This window comes from Tursiops truncatus, chromosome 1 (assembly GCF_011762595.2).
Source record: "Tursiops truncatus isolate mTurTru1 chromosome 1, mTurTru1.mat.Y, whole genome shotgun sequence".
Classification (NCBI taxonomy): domain Eukaryota; kingdom Metazoa; phylum Chordata; class Mammalia; order Artiodactyla; family Delphinidae; genus Tursiops; species Tursiops truncatus.
In genome coordinates, this window is record NC_047034.1 from 73,532,605 (window position 1) to 73,558,162 (window position 25,558).

At 41.1% G+C, this 25,558-nt stretch overlaps 1 protein-coding gene and 1 long non-coding RNA gene across 2 annotated transcripts; both read left to right on the forward strand.

Annotated features, from left to right (window-relative positions):
• The first annotated feature begins 202 nt into the window (after positions 1 to 202).
• LOC141279157 (uncharacterized) lies at positions 203 to 6,512 on the forward strand. Its single transcript, XR_012333026.1, has 2 exons — positions 203 to 4,777; positions 6,399 to 6,512. It is a non-coding gene; the product is annotated as an uncharacterized lncRNA (long non-coding RNA).
• Positions 6,513 to 23,239: 16,727 nt separating this feature from the next.
• LOC117309648 (protein S100-A15A-like) lies at positions 23,240 to 25,558 on the forward strand. Its single transcript, XM_033848108.2, has 2 exons — positions 23,240 to 23,447; positions 25,306 to 25,558. The coding sequence occupies exons 1-2, from the start codon at positions 23,298 to 23,300 to the stop codon at positions 25,381 to 25,383; spliced, it is 228 nt and encodes a 75-aa protein (XP_033703999.1). The 5' UTR covers positions 23,240 to 23,297; the 3' UTR covers positions 25,384 to 25,558.

The following is a 25,558-nucleotide window of genomic DNA, read 5'->3' on the forward strand; positions in this document are numbered from 1 at the left end:
CATTAGCTAATAGATGGATGACTCCATATGATTGGTTTCAAGTAACTAAAGCCTGTTTGTCTGGTGGTCAATATTTATTATGGAAAACTGAATATGAAGATTTAGTGGCAAAACAATATGCCTTAAATAAGAAAAGAGATAGATATGCTATTACAAAAGATATGTTGTTAGGAGAGGGAGACTATGATACAGCAAAGCAACAGATGCATATGGGTAAGGAAGCCTTATGGCAAGTAACAACCTGTGCAATTAATGCGTGGAAGGCGTTGCCTATAACAGCTGGGAAAGCTTCCTCTTTATCAGATATTAGACAAAAATCTGAAAAACCATATGAAGATTTTGTTTCTCGGTTACTTATGGAAATAAAAAGAGTTATAATAGATGAAGATGCTGCCACTATGCTGGCCAGACAGCTGGCTTTTGAAAATGCTAATCCAGTATGTCAAAATTTGATTCGTCCTATTAGAAAAACTGGTAATATATCAGATTTTATTAAACAGTGCTCAGATATTGGTCCCTCCTTTATGCAAGGAATAGCTATTGCAGCAGCTCTTAAGGGGGAGACTCTTCCTCAGTGTATGATGAATATGATGCATAAACCTGGAATTAGATCCAAAAAAGGGAATGTTTGTTATGCTTGTGGAGAAGCTGGACACTTTAGTAGAGAATGTCCGAAAAGAACATCAAATCCCATAGCTGGGGGATTGCCTCTTCCCCCTACTGGATTGGGCATTCCCCGAACTCCATGTCAAAGATGTGGAAAAGGAAACCATTGGACTAAATTATGTCGTAGTAAATATCATAAAGATGGTTATTTGTTGCCCTCTAATGGAATATTTATAATGCCACAAAATGGGGCTAAAATTACCTGCCCCTCAACCTCTATGGTTCCTGCGACGTCAATAAACATGCCAATAAATCATAATTCGGGAAACCTGTCTCGGGCCATACCCCGGGCCCAACAAACAATAGGGGCAATGCATCAGACTCTCAATCCTTTTCTTCCCTCCGATCAGTCAGCGAGCTGTTTAGAGCAACCCCAGGGAGTGCAGGACTGGACCTCTGTGCCTCCACCGCAACAATATTAACACCAGACTCCCCTGTTATTAAGATACCTACAGGGGTAAAAGGACCACTGCCTGATGGAGTAATGGGCCTGATAGTAGGGCGAAGTTCTGCCTCTTTGTCCGGTATTAATGTTATTCCCGGAGTAATAGATTCAGATTATACAGGAGAAATTCAAATAATAGTGTCCCCCTCTATTAAAACACAACAGATATTTGCAGGACAACGAATTGCACAATTGTTATTGTTACCATATCATAGAATGGGGAAAAAATTAAGCTCAGAAGATAGAAAAGAAAGGGGTTTTGGATCAAGTGATATGGCCTTTTGGGTTCAAGAAATTACTAAAAAGAGACCCTTAAAAACTTTAAAAATAAATGGAAAAAATATACAAGGACTATTGGATACTGGGGCAGATGCCTCTTGTATAGCTGGAAGGGAATGGCCGGCTGCCTGGCCCACTGAACATACTGAAAATATGTTGACTGGATTGGGAACAGCTCCGGCTGTGGCTAGGAGTACTCAGATACTTAACTGGGAAAATGTTGCTAATAGGCAGGCAGGCACCTTTTGTCCTTATGTAATACCGGGATTGCCTATTTCCTTATGGGGAAGAGATATTTTGACACAAATGGGAATGCTTTTATATAGTCCTGATGATTGGGTGTCATCAGAAATGATAAAAATGGGATATGATCCGGATAAGGGTTTAGGAAAAAATCAGGAGGGACAATTATTTCCAATAGTTGCAAAATCAAAAATTGATAAATGTGGAATAGGATATCCAAATTTATAAAGGGGGCCATTGTTCTAAAAGCAGCTGATCCAATAGTATGGCTGTCTGACGAGCCAATATGGGTGGAACAATGGCCCCTAACAGCTGAAAAATTAACAGCTGCAAAATTATTGGTGGAACAGCAATTATTAGCAGGACATATTGAGCCTTCTACAAGTCCTTGAAATACTCCCATATTTGTTATTAAAAAGAAATCTAGAAAATGGAGATTATTACAAGATTTAAGAGCTATTAATAAAACTATGGAAACAATGGGTGCCCTACAGCCCGGCCTGCCTTCTCCAGTTGCTATTCCCAAATATTATTCCATTATAGTAATTGATTTACAAGATTGCTTTTTTACTATACCTTTAAATGAAAATGATAGAAAACGATTTGCTTTTAGTGTGCCTTCTTCCAATTTTAATAGACCTTACCAACGTTATCAATGGAAGGTTTTGCCTCAAGGGATGAAGAATAGTCCCACCTTGTGTCAGAAATATGTTGATCAAGCTATATGTTCAATTAGACAAAAATATAAAGAGATATATATTATACATTATATGGATGATATTTTATTAGCTGGAGAGGATAGAACTGTTTTACATGATATATTACAGGAATTGATAAAGGCTTTAGAGAAATATGGATTAAAGGTAGCCCCTGAAAAAATTCAAACTGAACCTCCTTATAATTATTTAGGGAAAATAATACAGGAGTTTACTATTCATCATATACCTTTTCAGTTAAGAATTGATAATTTAAAGACCTTGAATGATTTTCAAAAATTTTTGGGAGATATTAATTGGATCAGACCCCTGTTAAAAATATCAACTATGGAATTAAAACCCTTGTTTCAAATTTTACAAGGGGATTCTGATCCTTTGTCTCCCAGAGAATTAACTGAAGAAGGAAAATTAGTTATACAAAAAGTAGAGGAAGCTTTACAGAATACCTTTTTACAAAAAATAGATTACAAAAAGCCATGGGAATTGGTAATATTGTCCACCCCTGTAATACCTACGGGAATATTATGGCAGGATGGTCCCTTGGAGTGGGTACACTTGGCAGCTAATCCTAAAAAAATTGTTGCTTCATACCCATTTATGGTAAGTTTAATTATCATAAAAGGAAGGAAAAGGAGTAGAGAATTGTTCGGGAAAGATGTGGATAATATTATTGTTCCCTATAATAAAGAACAATTAGAAGCCTTGTTAATGTTTGAAGATTATCTGGGAATTGCTTTAATGGCTTATACAGGACAAATATTGTATCATATGCCAAAGAATAATTTATTACAATTTTTTAAAGATAATGCTGTTATATTTCCAGTATGGTATAGAAAAAAACCTTTGGAGGAGGCTGTATTAGTGTTTACTGATGGCTCTTCAACAGGAAAGGCAGCTTATATTATTGGAAAAGAAAGATATAGTTTAAAAACAGAAGGATGTTCTGCACAGCAATCTGAAATAATGGCAGTAATTGAAGTATTGAAGAAAACACGAAATTGTAAAATTAATTTATATACGGATTCATTATATATAGTTAAATTGTTTCCAGCTATAGAAACAGCAATTTTTTCTGATAATAAAAGTAATATTATATTATTACTTAAGTTACTGCAAGAAAATCTTTGGTTAAGACGACAACCCTATTTTATAGGACATGTAAGAGCTCATTCTGGATTACCTGGATCTATATCTATTGGAAATGCAATGGCAGATGCTTTGACAAAGGTTTATGTGATAGAAGAAGATAAATTAAAACAAGCTATAGATTCTCATAAATTACATCATCAAAATGCAGCCGCTTTAAGGTATCAGTTTGGCTTGACTCGAGAAGCTGCAAGAGAAATTGTTAAAAATTGTAATGCTTGCCCTACTCATATTACTGTGCTACAACAGGGAGTAAATCCCCGTGGATTACGTGCAAATGATTTGTGGCAGATGGATGTTACTCATGTTTCTAGCTTTGGGAAATTATCCTATATACATGTGTGTGTAGATACTTATTCTCATGTTATAATAGCAACGGCTAGAACTGGCGAAGCTTATAAAGATGTGTGTCAGCATTTAATGTTTTGCTTTGGATATTTGGGAATTCCCCGAAGAATCAAAACTGATAATGGTCCGGCTTATGCCTCCAAAGCCTTTTATCATTTTTGCCAACAATTTGGAATCTCTCATAGTATGGGAATTCCCTATAATCCACAAGGACAAGCTATAGTTGAAAGAAGTAATCAAATGCTAAAAGTAATGTTAGCAAAGCTACAAGAGGGAGAGATAAAATATTTCTCTCCTCATCAAAGATTGAATCATGCTATGTTTGTGTTAAATTATTTAAATATGAATAGCATTGGGAAAACCCCCATGATGGTACATTGGGAAAGAAAAGAAGGTTTAAAAAGACCTATGGTATTTTGGAAAGATGTTTTAACCGGTAAATGGAATGGACCAGATGTTCTATTAACAAGTGGTAGAGGATATGCTTGTGTGTTTCCCCAGAATTTTGATTCACCTGTTTGGATACCAGACCGTCTGGTGAGACATCCCGTGGCGGGGAACTTAACGCAGCGAATAACAGGAAATTCTGCTGACGAACAAAATGTCAAATCAAATGTCAAAGAAAGTGAAACCAGACATAGAGCCTGTGAAACAACTGATTTCCCCACTTTAGCAGCTTTCTCTTGAATCAAAATGTAACAAGGAAGTTCAAACTTCCTCTCTGTCCTTAGGGTCTAAAGCCTTATCATTTAATAAAAGGAGTCAGAGAGGAAGCAAGCGCCGATATGCTGCATCCACCTTAGGTGCCCCCGAAGTCACCTGGGGGGCTATTAAAAGGCTGTGTAACAATGCTGAGGCTGTGGTAAACACTCAAGGCTTACCGCTTACTACCTGTAATTTTTTTATGGCTCTTTTGACCTTGCTTTCAGTTCAGGTAAGTGCTAATACAACCTATTGGGCTTATTTTCCTGATCCGCCTATATTACATGCTGTTACTTGGAAGGATTCTGCTGTTGCGGTGTCTTCATCTTTATCAGAATTGACAGATGGTATAAAGGGAATGCAAAATTATGGGCAATTTGTAATAAATAGAAATTATACGTTTAAAGGGCAAACTAATCTTCCACCAATTTGTTTTTATGTGAAGAAATATAGCTTAGATAAAGGAAAAAATGGATGTTTGCCGGTAAGTGATTTTGGCTTATTAACAGATTCTCCTAAGGAGCCTTCAGGCAAAGATAAAACCACCAGACATTTATGGTCTTTAATAGGAAAGTTTGTAGATTCAGGTACTAGAGGAGAATCAAAAATCCATCCATTTAAATATCCTGATTGTGATATTATACCAGATAAAGCAATAGATAAATGGAGAGGAATAGATATTAATGTTGGGTTTCCATCTTGGGTCTATTGCATACATAATAAGGAAGCCAAAATTGTTATTCCTGGGAGTAAATATTATGTTTCTGATTGGAGTATGGATAGGCCTGATAGTGATTATAGACAGTATTTACAACATGTAATACGATATAACTGGAAGGACTCTTTAATTCCTTCTCCTTTAAGAATTAATAGATGGAATAGTTTTGGTTGGATAGCACCTATGTATACCTTTAATCATAAAAATAATGTTTATATACAACCTCAATTATGGAGATTATTATTAGCTGTAGGAAATGTGACATTGAAGAGACCAAATGTTAAGGAAAATGTATATTATGTACAAACTTGTGTTATGTCTCCATATGTTTTATTGTTAACTAATAACTCTGATAATTTGCAGATTGTACGAAAATATAAAAGATTTTATGTGTTATGTACAGAATGTATGTTAACCACCTGTATAATACCCAATATGAAAGTTCAAATTATTATGTTGTTGAAAAAACCTGCTTATATTATGTTACCAGTTACTTTAGAAGAATCTTGGTATAGTGATAAAGGTGTAGAAGTTATTAAAAGGGTTAGTGAATTAATGAGGCCTAAAAGATTTGTTGCTACTTTAATTTTAGGAATATCTGCTTTAATAGGGATTGTAAGTTCTTTTTCCTTAGCAACGTATACATTAGTTAAGGAAGTACAAACTGCTTAATATGTTAATGATTTGTCTAAAAATATATCTTTAGCCTTAGCAATTCAAGAAGCTATAGATAGGAAGTTAGAAAATAAGGTTGATGCATTAGAGGAAGCAGTCTTGCATGTAGGCCAAGAGCTAACAGCTCTAAAAATAAGATTATCTCTTACTTGTCATGCAAAGTTTTCTTGGGTTTGTGTAACACCGTTAATAGTAAATGAATCAGAATATACCTGGGAGAAGATACAAATGCATATTTTAAATGTTTGGAATTCCAGTGATATAGGAATAGATTTAAACAAATTGCATCAACAAATACATGATATTGCTTCCTTTCAGTTAAACATTAATCCATCCAAAATTGCAGAAGAAATGTTTCAAAATATGAGAAATTTTTTTCAAGAAAATTCTTTTACCCATATGTTGATAAATTATGGAGCAGCTGGCATTGTAATAATTTTGTTTTTAATTTGTTTTCCAGTCTTCCTCAGATTGATCCATGCCGCCTTAAAGAGCGTTTATCGGACCAAATTGGAATTGCATACCCTTTATTTAAAAAATAAAAAAGGGGGAGATGTCGGGACCCGGCTCTGAATGTACCAAGAGGTCTGTGCAAAGCCAAGGCTGACAGTACTGAGCAAAGCTAGTACTGGAGGGTACAAAATGGGAAAGCAAAGCTTCCCGAGAGGTGATTCCCCTCAAGATTTCCCCAAGCAATTCCCTGGTTGTAAAATGATGCTCTTTGGGGTATTTTTGCTATGCAACATATTATGTTGTAATGTAGGATTTAAACTTAGACCACAGTATAGAGTAAAATGGAAACCCCCTACAGAACCCCCTTTAACCACGCCGGCTATCCCCATATATCGACCCGCACATTGGGCTAAAGGAAATGTTACTGGATCAGCTGTATGGAGGGAGGCTACATTGGAGAAACAGTTAGATGATGTATGGCCTCCTTGGGGAGTTGCTGATGGGTATGGAAACATTTGGTTTTGGTATAGGGAAGATTTTTTGTAGATTGGGTATATAAGAAATTATATTGGGTTATGTGGGAAATAGCTAGAATTAAAATGATCATGGGATATGTAAATTTTAAAGATGCAGATAAAGCTATGCAAAGAAATAGATATAAAGCTTAATTGATTTATTGCAGATATTTTAAGAATAGGTTAGGTCTTGCAGTACGGTGTTTTCCAAGACGGCCAATAATAGGAAGAGATACGATCTGGAAGTGGAACGGCAGGCCTGTGAAGGTAGAGCATGGAGTACCCGGCGGGACTTGGACTGCTTGGTACTGACCTATAAAGAAAATAGCTTACGTGAGCCAAAACATCACCGAGGTGTGAAAAACCAAAGAGATTGTGCCTGATTTTGTCGAAGTACAAAGAGACCACAGGAGCTGTGATCAGGATATGCTCCACCGCAGGAGACTGTGTGAGGAAAACATTAATGAGATTATTGTGTGAACCGCTTACGTAAGCGGGTGTTTTTTGTTAAAGTGGTTAATGTGTTATTGTTTGTGTAAGATTTTTGGCTCAAGAATAAAAGGTTGCGAAAGGTTAAAAGATGATATGAAAAATAAGAATAGGGAACTGTAGAACTATAAATGTTGCAGCTTTTTGCTAATAAAATGTCAGATCCTTGCATCCAAGAAGAGGTGTCTTGAGTTCTGTCCTCGCCGACGCCGTCCTCCCCTCTGGCAACCCTGAACCGCTGAGGCTGGTCCTCGGCAGTTTGGCACCAAGCTTGTGTGTTCTAAGTACACTACCTTGAAGGTTTGTCTAGGGGTCTGTCTCTACCTACAGACTATGAGCTTCTAGAAGGCAGCATGTTAAACAATTTATTTATTTTTTATTGAGGAATATTTGACCAAAATGATATATATTTAAGGTGTACAATTTGATGATTTGATATGCACAATACATTGTAAAATAACCACCGCAAGCAAGCTAATTAACATATTAATCACCCTGAAATATATGTATATATATGTATATTTATTTATACACACACATATATATTTATTTTTTCCAGCAGTGTGAACACTTATCTACCTTCTTGGCAAATTTCAAGTATACAATAAAGTATTGTTAACTATAACCACATTGCTGTACATTAGCTCTTTAGCATTTATTCGTTTTGCTTTACTGAAACTTTGTATCCCTTGACCAACATCTTCCCATTTCCCTCTTCCCCCATCCCCTGGTAACCACCTTTCTACCCTGTTTCTATGAGTTCAGCCCTTTTAGATTCATATATAGTGTGATCATGCAGGATTTGTCTTTCTGTGTCTGGTTTATTTCATTTAGCATAATGTTCTCCAGGCTCATCCATGTTGCTGAAAGTGGCAGGATCTTTTCCTTTTTTGATGGCTGAATAATGTTCCACTGTATACACATATCACATTTTCTTTATCCATTCATTCGTCTATAGACATTTAGGTTTTTTCCATATCTTGGTTACATGAATAATGCTGAAATGAACACAGGAATGCAGATATCCCTTCGAGATCCTGGTTTCATTTCCTTTGAATGTGTATCCAGAAGTAGGATTGCTGGATCATAAGGTAATTCTATTTTTAAGTTTTTGAGTTTTTGAGGACACCTCCATTATTTTCCATGATGTCTGTCCATTTAAAAAAAATTATTGCCCAGACCAATATCAAGAAGCTTTTCCCCTATGTTTTCTTCTAGGAGTTTCACAGTTTCAGGACTTATACTTAAGTCTTTAATCCTTTTTTAGTTGATTTTTGTATATCACAAGATCAGGGTTCTATTTCCTTTTCCTGCATGTGGACATTCAGTTTTCCCAGTACCATTTATTTTATTTTATTTAAAAAATTTATTTATTTTTGGTTGTGTTGGGTCTTTGTTGCTGTGCATGGGCTTTCTCTAGTTGTGAGCAAGGGCTACTCTTCATTGTGGTGCAGGGGCTTTTCATTGCAGTGGCTTCTCTTGTTGAGGAGCATGGGCTCTAGGTGTGCGGGCTTCAGTAGTTGTGGCTTGTGGGCTCTAGAGCACAGGCTCAGTAGTTGTGGCGCATGGGCTTAGTTCCTCCGTGGCATGTGGGATCTTCCTGGACCAGGGCTCGAATCCGTGTTCCCTGCATTGGCAGGTGGATTCTTAACCATTGCGCCACCAGGGAAGCCCTCCCAGCACTATTTATTGAAGAGGCTGACTTTTCCTCATTTTGTGTTCTTGGCACCTTTGTTGAAGATCAGTTGACCTTAAGGTGTGGATTTATTTCTGGGCTCTCTATTCTGTTCCATTGGTCTATATGTCTGTCCTTATGCCAGTACCACACTGTTTTGATTACTGTAGTTTTGTAATGAATTTTGAAATCATAAAATGTGAAGTCTTTAGCTTTGTTCTCATTGCTCAAGATTGCTTTGGCTATCAGGGTCTTTTGCAGTTCCATACAAATTTTAGAATTGTTTTTCTATTTCTATAAATAATGCCACTGGGATTTTGATAGGGCTTGCATTGAATCTGTAGATCATTTTGGGTAGTATGGACATTTTAACAATATTAATTCTTCCAATCCATGAACATAGGATGTCTTTCCCTTTGTCTATGTCTTTAAAAATTTCCTTCATAAATGTTTTTATAATTTTTCAGAGTACAAGTCTTTCACCTGTCTTGTTATTTCCTAAGTGTTTTATTCTTTTCGTTGCTATTGTGAATGAGATTGTTTTCTTAATTTCCCTTTTGGATAGTTTGTTGTTTGTGTCTAGAAACACAATTGATTTAATAGGTTTGTTTTGTATCCTGAAACTTTACTGAATTAGTTTTGTATTTATAACAGGATTTTTGTTGTTGTTTACGTTTAGTCTTTAGGGTTTTCTATGTATGTAATCATGTCATCTGCAAACAGAGATACTTTTATTTCTTCTTTTCCTGTTTGGATGCCTTTTACTTCTTTTTCTTGTCTAATTTCTCTAACTAGTACTTCCCTTATTATGTTGATAAGAAGTGGCAAGAGTAGGCATCCTTGCCTTATGCCACATCTTAGAGGGAAAGCTTTCAGGTTTTTTCCCCATGAACTATGAAGTTACTGTGGGCTTCTCATATATGACCATTATTGTGTTGAGATAAGGTGCTTCTGTACCTATTTTGTTGAGAGTTTTAATCATAAATCGGTGTTGAACTTTGTCAAATGCCTTTTCTGCATTTATTGAGATAATCATGTGTTTTTTTCCTTTAATTTTGTTAACGTGTTATATCACCTTGATTGATTTGCATATGTTGAACCATCCTCGCATCCCTGAGATAAAGCTCACTTAGTTATGGTTCATGATCCTTTTAATGTATTGTTGAATTCAGTTTGCTAGGATTTTGTTTAGTATTTTTGCATCTATGTTCATCAGGGGTACTGGCCTGTAGTTTTATTTCTTTGTAGAATTTTTGTCTGGTTTTGGTATCAGGGTGATGCTGGACTCAAGAACTGAGTTTGGAACTGTTCCTCCTTCTTCTATTTTTTGAAAGAGTTTAAGAAACAGTGGTATTCTTTTTTGAATGTTTGGTAGAATTCTCCCATGAAGCCATTAGATCCTGGCCTTTTTTTTTTCTTTTACCAGACAAACAAAACTGAGGGATTTTTTCGTCACTAGACCTGCCTCACAAGACATGCTTAACAGAGTTCTTCAAATTGAAATGAAAACTCACTAAACAGCAGGTAAAGGTAAATATCTGGACACATACAGTCTAATGTAACACTGTAAAGGTGTCTATTGACTTTCATGTTAGGATGGGGAAGGCTGCTGGGATACTCCTTTTCTCCCGCAGAAGGAAGTCATGGCTGGGGGGATCCCTCTTGGGTTTGGTATATGGAAGCTCTCACTGCAGCAGTGATGCCCTTGTCCAGGTGTGGGTGTGTGTGGGTCGGCTTGGTTCAGGCACTTGCTTGTGGTAATGAGAGGTAGGTGGCGGCTCTGGCGGGGGAAGGGGATATCAATTCATTTCTGTTCCCCTTCTCCCTGCACCTAGAACACAGGGCAAAATTCTGAAGAAACATCAACATTAAAGAAGAGTTGATTAAAATGTGTAGACTTAAAGTAATTTAAATGTCTTCCAATAATGGATTAATAAAATAAATTTATATACATGCAAACAAATGATCACTATGCACTTATTAAAAATCAGGCTCACATTGATTAATAGTGTGAGAACATGTCCACAGCATAACAATAATTGAAAACAGTAGTTACATCACAGTTGTGGAAGGAGGTCATCATTATATACTGGGATGGTATGGAGAGTAATTTTTTCCCAGATTGAACAAAGGCAGGGGGAAGAGCGGTGCACTATGACCTCCTACCCCCCTTCAAGCTATGGGCCAAAAATGGAGCTCCTTTTGAGTGACAAATTGTCATGCAGAGATTGTCCAAGGATGTATTGCCGTATGAAATTTTGTTAATTAGTTGTTTTCAAGGTTTTTATTTCTATTTTGTCCCTTGGCAATAGATATTGTAGTTGTGAACATTTTCCTATTTATTGCTTTCTAAAAATTATTATTTTTATTTTTTTGGCTGTGTTGGGTTTTCGTTGCTGTGTGTGAGCTTTCTCTAGTTGCAGCAAGTGGGGGCTACTTTTTGTTTCAGTGCCTGGGCTTCTCATCGCGGTGGCTTCTCGTTGCAGAGCACCCGCTCTAGGCGCATGGGCTTCCGTAGTTGTGGCTCCTGGGCTCTAGAGCGCAGGCTCAGTAGTTGTGGCACATGGGCTTAGTTGCTCTGTGGCATGTGGGATCTTCCTGGACCAGGGATCGAACCCGTGTCCCCTTCATTGGCAGGCGGATCCTTAACCACTGTGTCACCAGGGAAATCCCTATTTATTGCTTTTAAATATCTGTTTAATTACTTTCCTGGAATAAATTCCCAGGGAATGATGGCTGAATCAAACGTATTCAATAACATTCTCTGCAACTTCAGCTTGGAATTGCCAAATTGTTTTACCATTTAGCAATTTGAGCCTTGTTTTTATTTTCAAAACATAAAGTATATTGATGAACCACTTGTTTGCTGAAGAAATCATTATGTTGGGTAGATGAAGGATCACTCTGGAAAATGTTTTGCCTTCAGTATTTACCTATTTTTCTCTCAAACCTTCAGGGATGCGGTGACTTAATCTCTGGTTCAATTACCTGTCCTTTGGCGCCCCCTTCTGTGAGGTTTACTCATCAGCCTGCGTGGCTCCTCCCAGGGGAGATGCATGGGTGAGATGGCGGTAGAAGGGGGTGGCAGAGAGAAGGCTTGAGATGGGGGAAGGCAGTTCAGCTGTCACTCAAAACCTGTCACCCAGATGGCACCTGTATGGAGGCCAAGCCTACACCTGGGCCCCCTTAGAGCAGATCACTTCCACTTGGCAGTCGGTTATTTCCTTATAGTAAAGGTATTCCTACTACTTCTCACCTCTCACCCATCACCCAACCCATTTAAAAATCATCTATCAGCTACTTTCTTTCTTTCTTTTTTTTTTAACATCATTATTGGGGTATAATTGCTTTACAATGGTGTGTTAGTTTCTGCTTTATAACAAAGTGAATCAGTTATACATATACATATGTTCCCATATCTCTTCCCTTTTGCGTCTCCCTCCCTCCCACCCTCCCTATCCCACCCCTCCAGGCAGTCACAAAGCACTGAGCTGATCTCCCTGTGCTATGCGGCTGCTTCCCACTAGCTATCTACCTTACGTTTGGTAGTGTATATATGTCCATGCCTCTCTCTCGCTTTGTCACAGCTCACCCTTCCCCCTCCCCATATCCTCAAGTCCATTTTCTAGTAGGTCTGTGTCTTTATTCCTGTCTTACCCCTAGGTTCTTCATGACATATTTATTTCTGAAATTACATATATAGGTGTTAGCATACGGTATTTGTCTTCCTCTTTCTGACTTACTTCACTCTGTATGACAGACTCTAGGTCTATACACTTCATTACAAATAGCTCAATTTCGTTTCTTTTTATGGCTGAGTAATATTCCATTGTATATATGTGTCACATCTTCTTCATCCATTCATCCGTTGATGGGTACTTAGGTTGTTTCCATCTCCGGGCTATTGTAAATAGAGCTGCAATGAACATTTTGGTACATGACTTTTTTTGAATTATGGTTTTCTCAGGGTATATGCCCAGTAGTGGGATTGCTGGGTCATATGGTAATTCTATTTGTAGTTTATTAAGGAACCTCCATACTGTTCTCCATAGTGGCAGTACCAATTCACATTCCCACCAGCAGTGCAAGAGTGTTCCCTTTTCTCCACACCCTCTCCAGCATTTATTGTTTCTAGATTATTAGATGATGGCCATTCTGACTGGTGTGAGATGATATTTCATTGTAGTTTTTTTTTTTAACATCTTTATTGGCGTATAATTGCTTTACAATGGTGTGTTAGTTTCTGCTTTATAACAAAGTGAATCAGTCATACATAAACATATGTTCCCATATGTCTTCCCTTTTGCGTCTCCCTCCCTCCCACCCTCCCTATCCCACCCCTCCAGGCTGTCACAAAGCACCAAGCCAATATCCCTGTGCCATGCGGCTGGTTCCCACTAGCTATCTACCTTACTACGTTTGTTAGTGTGTATATGTCCATGACTCTCTCTCGCCCTGTCACAGCTCACCCTTCCCCCTCCCCATAACCTCAAGTCCGTTCTCTAGGAGGTCTGCGTCTTTATTCCTGCCTTACCCCTAGGTTCTTCATGACATTTTTTTTCTTAAATTCCATATATATGTGTTAGCATGCGGTATTTGTCTTTTTCTTTCTGGCTTACTTCACTCTGTATGACAGACTCTAGGTCTATCCACCTCATTACAAATAGCTCAATTTCGTTTCTTTTTATGGCTGAGTAATATTCCATTGTATATATGTGCCACATCTTCTTTATCCATTCATCAGATGATGGGCACTTAGGTTGTTTCCATCTCCGGGCTATTGTAAATAGAGCTGCAATGAACATTTTGATACATGACTCTTTTTGAATTTTGGTTTTCTCAGGGTATATGCCCAGTAGTGGGATTGCTGGGTCATATGGTAGTTCTATTTGTAGTTTTTTAAGGAACCTCCATACTGTTCTCCATAGTGGCTGAACCAATTCACATTCCCACCAGCAGTGCAAGAGTGTTCCCTTTTCTCCACACCCTCTCCAGCTTTTATTGTTTCTAGATTTTTTGATGATGGCCATTCTGACTGGTGTGAGATGATATCTCATTGTAGTTTTGATTTGCATTTCTCTAATGATTAATGATGTTGAGCATTCTTTCATGTGTTTGTTGGCAGTCAGTATATCTTCTTTGGAGAAATGTCTATTTAGGTCTTCTGCCCATTTTTGGATTGGGTTGTTTGTTTTTTTGTTATTGAGCTGCATGAGCTGCTTGTAAAAATTAATCCTTTGTCAGTAGCTTCATTTGCAAATATTTTCTCCCAGTCTGAGGGTTGTCTTTTGGTCTTGTTTATGGTTTCCTTTGCTGTGTAAAAGTTTTGAAGTTTCATTAAGTCCCATTTGTTTAATTTTGGTTTTATTTCCATTTCTCCAGGAGGTGGGTCAAAAAGGATCTTGCTGTGATTTACGTCATAGACTGTTCTGCCTATGTTTTCCTCTAAGAGTTTGATAGTTTCTGGCCTTACATTTAGGTCTTTAATCCACTTCGAGCTTATTTTTGTGTATGGTGTTAGGGAGTGATGTAATCTCATACTTTTACATGTACCGGTCCAGTTTTCCCAGCACCAGTTATTGAAGAGTCTGTCTTTTCTCCACTGTACATTCCTGCCTCCTTTATCAAAGATAAGGTGACCATATGTGCGTGGGGTTATCTCTGGGCTTTCTATCCTGTTCCATTGATCTATCTTTCTGCTTTTGTGCCAGGACCATACTGTCTTGATTACTGTAGCTTTGTAGTATAGGCTGAAGTCAGGGAGCCTGATTCCGCCAGCTTTGTTTTTCGTTCTCAAGGTAGCCTTGGCTATTCGGGGTCTTTTGTGTTTCCATACAAATTGTGAAATTTTTTGTTTTAGTTCTGTGAAAAATGCCAGTGGTAGTTTGATAGGGATTCCATTGAATCTGTAGATTGCTTTGGGTAGTAGAGTCATTTTCACAATGTTGATTCTTCCAATCCAAGAACATGGTATATCTCTCCATCTATTTGTATCATCTTTAATTTCTTTCATCAGTGTCTTATAATTTTCTGCATACAGGTCTTTTGTCTCCTTAGGTAGGTTTATTCCTAGATATTTTATTCTTTTGTTGCAATGGTAAATGGGAGTGTTTTCTTGATTTCACTTTCAGATTTTTCCTCATTAGTGTATAGGAATGCAAGAGATTTCTGTGCATTAATTTTGTATCCTGCTACTTTACCAAATTCATTGATTAGCTCTAGTAGTTTTCTGGTAGCATCTTTAGGATTCTCTATGTATAGTATCATGTCATCTGCAAACAGTGACAGCTTTACTTCTTCTTTTCCGATTTGGATTCCTTTTATTTCCTTTTCTTCTCTGGTTGCTGTGGCTAAAGCTTCTAAAACTATGTTGAATAAGAGTGGTGAGAGTGGGCAACCTTGTATTGTTCCTGATCTTAGTGGAAATGCTTTCAGTATTTCACCATTGAGAGTGATGTTGGCTGTGGGTTTGTCATATATGGCCTTTATTATGTTGAGGAAAGTTTCCTCTATGCCTACTTTCTGCAGAGTTTTTATCATAAATGGGTGTTGAATTTTGTCGAAAGGTTTCTCTGCATCTATTGAGATGATCATATGGTTTTTCTCCTTCAATTTGTTAATATGGTGTATCACATTGATTGATTTGCATATATTGAAGAATCCTTGCATTCCTGGAATAAACCCCACTTGACCATGGTGTGTGATCCTCTTAATGTGCTGTTGGATTCTGTTTGCTAGTATTTTGTTGAGGATTTTTGCATGTATGTTCATCAGTGATATTGGCCTGTAGTTTTCTTTCTTTGTTACATCCTTGTCTGGTTTTGGTTTAAAGGTGATGGTGGCCTCGTAGAATGAATTTGGGAGTGTTCCTCCCTCTGCTATATTTTGGAAGAGTTTGAGAAGGATAGGTGTTAGCTCTTCTGTAAATGTTTGATAGAATTCGCCTGTGAAGCCATCTGGTCCTGGGCTTTTGTTTGTTGGAAGATTTTTAATCACAGTTTCAATGTCAGTGCTTGTGATTGGTCTGTTCATATTTTCTATTTCTTCCTGATTCGGTCTTGGCAGGTTGTGCATTTGTAAGAATTTGTCCATTTCTTCCAGGTTGTCCATTTTATTGGCATAGAGTTGCTTGTAGTAATCTCTCATGATATTTTGTATTTCTGCAGTGTCTGTTGTTCCTTCTCCTTTTTCATTTCTAATTCTATTGATTTGAGTCTTCTCCCTGTTTTTTCTTGATGAGTCTGGCTAATGGTTTATCTTCTCAAAGAACCAGCTTTTAGTTTTATTGATCTTTGCTATCATTTCCTTCATTTCTTTTTCATTTATTTCTGATCTGATTTTTATGATTTCCTTCCTTCTGCTAACTTTGGGGTTTTTTTGTTCTTCTTTGTCTAATTGCTTTAGGTGCAAGATTAGGTTGTTTATTCGAGATGTTTCCTGTTTCTTAAGGTGGGCTTGTATTGCTATAAACTTCCCTCTTAGAACTACTTCTGCTGCATCCCATAGGTTTTGGGTCGTCGTGTCTCCATTGTCATTTGTTTCTAGGTATTTTTTTATTTCCTCTTTGATTTCTTCAGTGATCACTTCGTTATTAAGTAGTGTATTGTTTAGCCTCCATGTGTTTGTATTTTTTACAGATCTTTTCCTTTAATTGATATCTAGTCTCATAGCGTTGTGGTTGGAAAAGATACTTGATACAATTTCAATTTTCTTAAATTTACCAAGGTTTGATTTGTGACCCAAGATATGATCTATCCTGGAGAATGTTCCATGAGCACTTGAGAAAAATGTGTATTCTGTTGTTTTTGGATGGAGTGTCCTATAAATATCAATTAAGTCCATCTTGTTTAATGTATCATTTAAAACTTGTGTTTCCTTATTTATTTTCATTTTGGATGATCTGTCCATTGGTGAAAGTGGGGTGTTAAATTCCCGTACTATGAATGTGTTACTGTCGATTTCTCCTTTTATGGCTGTGAGTATTTGCCTTACGTACTGAGGTTCTCCTATGTTGGGTGCATAAATATTTACAATTGTTATATCTTCTTCTTGGATTGATCCCCTGATCATTATGTAGTGTCCTTCTTTGTCTCTTGTAATAGTCTTTATTTTAAAGTCTATTTTGTCTGATATGAGAATTGCTACTCCAGCTTTCTTTTGGTTTCCATTTGCGTGAAATATCTTTTTCCATCCGCTTACTTTCAGTCTGTATGTGTCTCTAGGTCTGAAGTGGGTCTCTTGCAGACAGCATATATATGGGTCTTGTTTTCGTATTCATTCAGCCAATCTGTGTCTTTTGGTGGGAGCATTTAATCCATTTACATTTAAGGTAATTATCGATATGTATGTTCCTATTCCCATTTTCTAAATTATTTTGGGTTCATTATTGTAGGTCTTTTCCTTCTCTTGTGTTTCTTGCCTAGAGAAGTTCCTTTAGCATTTGTTGTAAAGTTGGTTTGGTGGTGCTGAACTCTCAGCTTTTGCTTGTTGTAAAGGTTTTAATTTCTCCATCAAATCTGAATGAGATCCTTGCTGGGTAGAGTAATCTTGTTTGCAGGTTTTTCTCTTTCATCACTTTAAATATGTCCTGCCACTCCCTTCTGGCTTGCAGAGTTTCTGCTGAAATATCAGCTGTTAACCTTATGGGGATTCCCTTGTGTGTTATTTGTTGTTTTTCCCTTGCTGTTTTTAATATGTTTTCTTTGTATTTAATTTTTGACAGTTTGATTAATATGTATCTTGGCGTATTTCTCCTTGGATTTATCCTTATGGGACACTCTGTGCTTCCTGGACTTGATTAAACATTTCCTTTCCCATATTAGGGAAGTTTTCAACTATAATCTCTTCAAATATTTTCTCTGTCCCTTTCTTTTTCTCTTCTTCTGCAACCCCTATAATTCGAATGTTGGTGTGTTTAATGTTGTCCCAGAGGTCTCTGAGACTGTCCTCAGTTCTTTTCTTTCTTTTTTCTTTATTCTGCTCTGCAGTAGTTATTTCCACTATTTCATCTTCCAGGTCACATATCCGTTCTTCTGCCTCAGTTATTCTGCTATTGATCCCATCTAGAGTATTTTTCATTTCATTTATTGTGTTGTTCATTGTTGTTTGTTTCATGTTTAGTTCTTCTAGGTCCTTGTTAAATGTTTCTTGTATTTTGTCTATTCTATTTCCAAGATTTTGGATCATCTTTACTATCACTATTCTGAATTTTTTTTCAGGTAGACTGCCTATTTCCTCTTCATTTGTTAGGTCTGGTGGGTTTTTATCTTGGTCCTTCATCTGCTGTGTGTTTTTCTGTCTTCTCATTTTGCTTATCTTACTGTGTTTGTGGTCTCCTTTTTGCAGGCTGTGGGTTCGTAGTTCCTGTTGTTTTTGGTGTCTGTCCCCAGTGGCTAAATTTGGTTCAGTGGGTTGTGTAGGCTTCCTGGTGGAGGGGACTAGTGCCTGTGTTCTGGTGGATGAGGCTGGATCTTGTCTTTCCGCTGGGCAGGTCCACGTCTTTTGGTGTGTTTTGTGGTGTCTGTGGCCTCATTATGATTTTAGGCAGCCCCTCTGCTAATGGGTGGGGTTGTGTTCTTGTCTTGCTAGTTGTTTGGCATAGTGTGTCCAGCACTGTCGCTTGCTGGTCGTTGAGTGAAGCTGGGTGCTGGTGTTAGGATGGAGATCTCTGGGAGATTTTTGCCATTTGATATTATGTTTAGCTGGGAGGTCTCTTGTGAACCAGTGTCCCTAAGTTGGCTCTCCCACCTCAGAGGCCCAGCACTGACTCCTGGGTGCAGCAGCAAGAGCCTTTCATCCACATGGCTCAGAATAAAAGGGAGAAAATGTAGAGAGAAAGAATTAGTAGAAGTAGGAAGAAAGAAAAAAGGAAGGAAGGAAGGAAGAAAGAAAGAAAGAAAGAAAGAAGGAAAGAAGGAAAGAAGGAAAGAAAGAAAGGAGGGAGGGAGGGAGGGATGGTGGGAGGAAGGAAGGAAGGAAGGAGGGAAGGAAGGAAAAAGGAAAGAAAGAAAGAAGATAAAGTAAAATAAAATAAAGTAAAATATAATAAAGTTATTAATTTTATTATATAGTTTTATTATATAAATTATATAATAATTTATATAATTATATAAATTATATATATTTATATATAAAAAATATATAAATATATATATAAATATATAATATATTTATATATATAATATATAATATATATATAAAAATATATATTTATATATATAATATATATTTTATATATATTATATAATATATATAATATATATAATTATATATATAATATATATAATTATATTATATTTATAATATATAATATATAATTATATTTATAATATAAATATATTATATATATAATATATATATTATATATATAAAATATATATAATATATATACAATTATATATAATATATATTATAATATATATTTTATATATATTATAATATATATTATATATATTTATATATTTATATATATATTTATATATTTATATATATATAATATATATTTATATATAATTTATTATATAAATTATATAATTTTATTATATAAATTATTATTTATTATTTTATAATAAATAAAAATATATTTATTATATTTATATATATATAAAGTTATTAACTTTATTATAATAAAGTTATTATTAAATTAAAAAATAATTATTAAGAAGAAAATTAAAAAAAAAAAACGGACAGATAGAACCTTAGGACAAATAGTGGAAGAAAAGCTATACAGACAAAATCTCTTATAGAAGCATACACATACACACTCACAAAAAGAGGAAAAGGGGAAAAAATCATAAATCTTGCTCTCAAAGTCCACCTCCTCAATTTGAGATGATTCGTTTTCTATTCATGTATTCCACAGATGCAGGGTACATCAAGTTGATTGTGGAGCTTTAGTCCGCTGCTTCTGAGGCTGCTGGGAGAGATTTCCCTTTCTCTTTGTTCTCACAGCTCCCGGGGTTTAGCTTTGGATTTGGCCCCGCCTCTGCGTGTAGGTCGCCGAAGGGCGTCTCTTTTTTGCTCAGACAGGATGGGGTTAAAGGAGCCGCTGATTTGGGGGCTCTGGCTCACTCAGGCCGGGGGGGAGGGAGGGGCACGGAGTGCAGGGCAAGCCTGCGGAGGCAGAGGCCGGCGTGACGTTGCACCAGCCTGTGGCTCGCCGTGCGTTCTCCCGGGGAAGTTATCCCTGGATCCCGGGACCCTGGCAGTGGCGAGCTGCACAGGCTTCCCAGAAGGGAGGTGTGGATAGTGACCTGTGCTCGTACACAGGCTTCTTGGTGGCAGCAGCAGCAGCCTTAGCGTCTCCTGCCCGTCTCTGGGGTCCGCGCTTTTAGCCGCGGCTCGCGCCCGTCTCTGGAGCTCCTTTAAGCAGCGCTCTTAATCCCCTCTCCCCGCGCACCAGGAAACAAAGAGGGAAGAAAAAGTCTCTTGCCTCTTCGGCAGTTCCAGACCTTTTCCCCGACTCCCTCCCGGCTAGCCGTGGTGCACTAACCCCTTCAGGCTGTGTTCACGAGGCCAACCCCAGTCCTCTCCCTGCGCTCCGACCAAAGCCCGAGTCTCAGCTCGCAGCCCCGTCTGCCCCGGCTGGTGAGCAGACAAGCCTCTCGGGCTGATGAGTGCTGGTCGGCACCGATCCTCTGTGCGGGAATCTCCCCGCTTTACCCTCCGCACCCCTGTTGCTGTGCTCTCCTCCGCGGCTCCGAAGCTCCCCAACCACGCCACCCGCAGTCTCCGCCCGCGAAAGGGATTCCTAGTGTGTGGAAACCTTTCCTCCTTCACAGCTCCCTCCCGCTGGTGCAGGTCCCGTCCCTATCCTTTTGTCTCTGTTTATTCTTTTTTCTTTTGCCCTACTCAGGTACCTGGGCTCTTTCTTGCCTTTTGAGAGGTCTGAGGTCTTCTGCCAGCATTCAGTAGGTGTTCTGTAGGAGTTGTTCCACGTGTAGATGTATTTCTGGTGTATCTGTGGGGAGGAAGGTGATCTCCGCGTCTTACTCTTCCGCCATCTTCCCCTCGTCTCTCTATCAGCTACCTCTATGCACAGGATAAAGTTGCAGCTCTAGCTCGGCACACAGGGCCCTTCGCATTTTGTCTCCATCCCACCTCTCCAGCCCTGTTTCTTCCAGCTTGTCATGATGTACCCTGTGGACTTCATCCCCTAAGCAGGCCACTCTCTCTCATGCCCCTGAGTCTTTGTCCATGCTGTTTCCTCTGTCTGGAGTGCCTGGTTCTCCATGCGCCTCCTTGCAACCAAATTTTCAAGTGCTGTGACAAATAGCATCACCCTAAGGAAATCTTCCTCACCTTTCCAGGCAGAAGGTGCTCCTTGGGTGCCCAGGGTACCCTGTTCATGCCACTAAATTAGTAGTGTTCACAGTGCTTCTTGCCGGTGTGTGACTCTGTCCCCTCCACGCATCCCCGTCCTGTGAGCCGGCCCCACGGTTTACTCTTATTGCCTAGAGAGGGCCAGGTGCTCGAGAAATATTTGTTGGATGAGTGAATGTGCTTCATGACTGTGGAGTCTGGGGGTTCGCTAATTGGGGGAAGACATCCCAGGAAGATGTATTTAAGTTGTGTGTCTGACTCCACCCAAGCCCTGGAGCTGGGATGATGAGCTCTGAGGCAGGACGATGGATAACAAGATCTTCTGTGGTTCTGAGATGTTTCAGGCCAGGTGCTAAGGGCAGGTGGGTCCCTGAAACTGACTGAGTTAATTGTAGGAGGCAAGTGTCACGTGATGGCATCTCAGGGATGCAATTTAGACTCAGTCATGCTGCCAGGAACCTGCGGAGAGTCCCAGCACTGGCTGCCATAATTGGAGGCACCGTGGAGGGGCAGCATGCGGGACTGGGCGGTGGAGCCTGTGCTCCCACAACTGCCTCCTTCCTGAGCACAGGGGAATCTCTAGGATAAAACACAGATTGGGACGGTGGATTCGCAGCAGCCTCAGCCCAGCAGTGACTGAGGTCAGCACCCCGTCCAAGAGAGCTGTAGGGGTGGGCTGGGCTGTGTTGGGTCTGCACAGGTCCAGGAGAGCAGAGAGGGGCTGCTTACCCATTTTGGAGGATGTGTGCCGTGTAGATGGATGTCCCAACAGCATAACTGTGGCCCCGAAGGGGTTAAGGGCCCCAAATTATAAGCATGTCTTTGGGGTTGTTCCCAAAGGCATTGGTTGAATCTAGCTGGAGGTGGTCATTTGTGTGATCTGGGGAAATTTACTTAACCTCTCTGGATTTCATTTCCTCCTCAGGAAAATGAGGGAATGATGCCTCCCTTACAAGGTCATTGTGAGGATTACATGGGATGCTGTATATAAGGGGCTTCTCCCAGTGCCTGGCTGGCTCTGTAAGAGTTGGAACCAGTTGTTGTGAGTCTTATCTGCCCAGAATCCAAGGAGGACAGCTGACCCGACAGGATAGCCCTGCCTCCCGAAAACAGGGATCTCATCTCTAAAAGAAGTGGGGGGTGGGGGGTTGAGGGCATCTGTCCCTCACCTGTGCAGAACACCGGGATGGGGCTTCAGGGGGATGGGAGAGGCTGCAGTGCCCCCGCCTGCCCCCGCCACTGGGCACTGAACAGCGTCAGCACACAGAAGCTATGGGAGGCCGCGGGGTCATGCAGATGGCACACAGACTCCTTCAGAGAGGGTCACGGCAGGGGTAGGAGAAAGATGGGGATCCCTGTGCAGTCTGTATTCAACCAAGAAAGGAAAACAACATTTGAGCAGGCCTGGGCTTTGGGATGGTGTAATTATTTCAATATTGTTTGCGGTACAAAATAGTCTATGGTAGTGGGGATCTTGCCATCTCAAGAGGTTTAAAAATATTTCCACTGGAAAACACCATCTTGCTTCGAAGAGTCTAGTGTTTTCTCATTCTTGATTTCGGGGACTCCTAAGCTGAGGGCAGGGTTGGGGGGTGGAGAACACAGCTCCTGTCCCCTGGAAGACTCCCGTCTCAGGGAAGGGACAGAGCCCTGTCCTAAGAGTTCACGGCAAAGTTTCCTGCAGGGCGGGGACTCTGAGCCAAGTTTGCAAGGGGTCAGATGGAGGGCAGGGAGGGCGCCTGAGACAGGTTGGGCAGAGGATTCTTGGAGGAAGTGCCCACCTGCTGTGGCCTGGCCTCAGTGTGGCCTGCTGTGCTGTGCTCTCCCCCAGATTCTCCACTGTCCCCTGCTGCTCCCCCGCTGCATCTCCAGAGCTGCCCCTGTGCTGGGCCCAGGCCCAGCCACCATGACAGACACGCCAGTGGAAGAATCCCTCTTCCAAATCATCCACTGCTACCACCAGTATGCGGCCCGGGAAGGGGACTTGGAGACCCTGTCCCTGGAGGAGTTGAAGGCCCTACTCATGGACAACGTGCCCCGCTTCGTGGAGACCTTGGTGTGTGGGGTCTGAGGTCGGGTGGGGATGAAGTAGGGGGTTGGTTGGGGGGTTAGAAGTGAGTGGTGAGAGTGCAGGTACAGCTGTCTCCCAAGAGCATTTCCACCTAGGGGAGGGGGCTTGAGGGAGGGTGGAGGGCAGGATCTGCGGTGGGGGGAACATGGCCCAGCCCAGCCTTATTTTCTGTCTTTCCTTGTCCTGAAACTTCCTGCCTGAAACTTAGTCCTAACCCCAAACCTGTTTATTCTTCTGCCTGACCTGCTTCTGGCGAGAACGGGTCCTAAATCTTCCCTCTGCCCACAGGCCAGTTCAATCAGCGCCTGGCCCCAGGACTGCCCTTCTCCTGGGGTTTGCACAAGCTGCTCCCCGCTTCCCCCCGGAACCCAGGCTGGGCTCAATCACCCTCTGCAGGCCGGTGCATCTCCTCTGTCATCAGGCCCAGCCCCATGATTACTGGGCTCCTTGGGGACTGCAAGGCCGGCGGAGTGTCTGTGGGGTGCTGCCCTCGGCCCTCGGTGCCCAGCCCCGGCGGGGTCTCTGGACTGTTATGTCCAGAGGACTTCAGGTCGTGCCCGACTCAAGGCCCTGCATTCCAGGAGAGGCACCTCCTCTGGTCACTTCTTGTGTCCCCTGACTGCCTTTGGAAAACATCAGAGGAGACAGACTTGCCCTGTTTATTGGAGTGTAGCCATGAGGATCACTAAGGCGGGGGCTAGGGTGACTTTTTAGTCCCTGTTTCTAGGGAGAACTTTTTCTTTCCAGGGCCAGTTGTTTATGTCGTGGGGCTGGGCAAGGACCCTCAGACCCTGCACTCGGGGGCTCACAGGGCAGACATAGCAGCCTGGGCAGGGGGCTGAGATGAGGGAAGCCGGGGTGAGCCCGCCCAAGGCCGTAGGCTTCCAGTTTCCCGGGTCAACCAGCTTTGCAGAGGAGATAAGATTATAAGTAGATGGTGGGGCAGTGGGGGAGTTGGAGGGGGAGACCTGCCATGAGGATGAAGGTCGCCCCCAGGCCCACAGCTGCTTACGGCTGCAGCGACGTCCTTCCTGGAAGCTTTCTGAGAACGTCATGCCGGCTCCCCCATGCCCATCAGCCAAAGCCTGTTGAAAGCTGCCTCACCGACACTGCCGAGTGCTCCACCTTGTCCTCACCTGCCCTCTGACCCCTGGCTGTCCCTTCCACTTCAAGTGCTCCTTTCCTCCCTACACCATCCTCAGTTCTCAGCCCTGAGGGCCACCTCCTCTGGGACATCCTGGCCAGCTCCGGGGCCCACGGCTCTGGCCTTTCCCTTGATCTACCCCTTCCATAGGTGACATGGGCCCAGTGTCATAAACAGTTCCTGGGCCGGTGCCACAGCATGCAGACATGTGACCCTGCCTGGTGCTGGCCCTGCAGCAGTGCTGGAGACGCAGACACGAGGGGCAGTGGGCTCTGCCCTGGGAGCTCCCAGTGTGGAGGAGGTGGGCACAGCTCTCCACCCCGAAGCCCCTGGGCTGGGCTGTCCCTGCAGGGGAGACAGGCTTAAACAGCCTCCGATGGTGGACGAATGTGGATTGTGTTGTGGGGTGTGCAGTCAGCCAGCAAATGGAGCCCTGCCCGCACCCTCTGTCTCCCATGCAGCCCCAGGTCCAGTTAGCTGAGGTGCCCGCCATGCCGCTGCCTCTTTGGCCGGATTCTGCCGCATAGGCTGTCCTGGCCACTGACTGTTTGAGTGAGGAGCTATGTTCTGCAAGCCCGCTCCAGGCAGGGTCAGGCCACAGTCCCCCACCCTGTCCTCCCACCGGCAGGCAGCGGAGGGCCTGGCCATTGCTGCGGGGCGATGCCTGGGTGCGTGGTTGACCCTCTGTCCACCCCTCAGGGCCGGAAGGAGCCGTACTCCATCATGGAGTTGTTCCGGGTGGCAGACAAGAACAAGGACAACTGTTCTTTGCTTTGAGGAGTTCCTCTACCGCTTGGGCAAGCTGCTGAAGGACTACCATCCGCAGTAGCACCAGCAGCTGTGCGCCAGGCACAGCGCCCAACAGACTCTATCAAGGGGAGCACAGACAGCCTCCCCACAGGGGCCAGCTGTGGAGCAGGCGCGACCTGGCTACGGGCAGCTGAAGGGACAG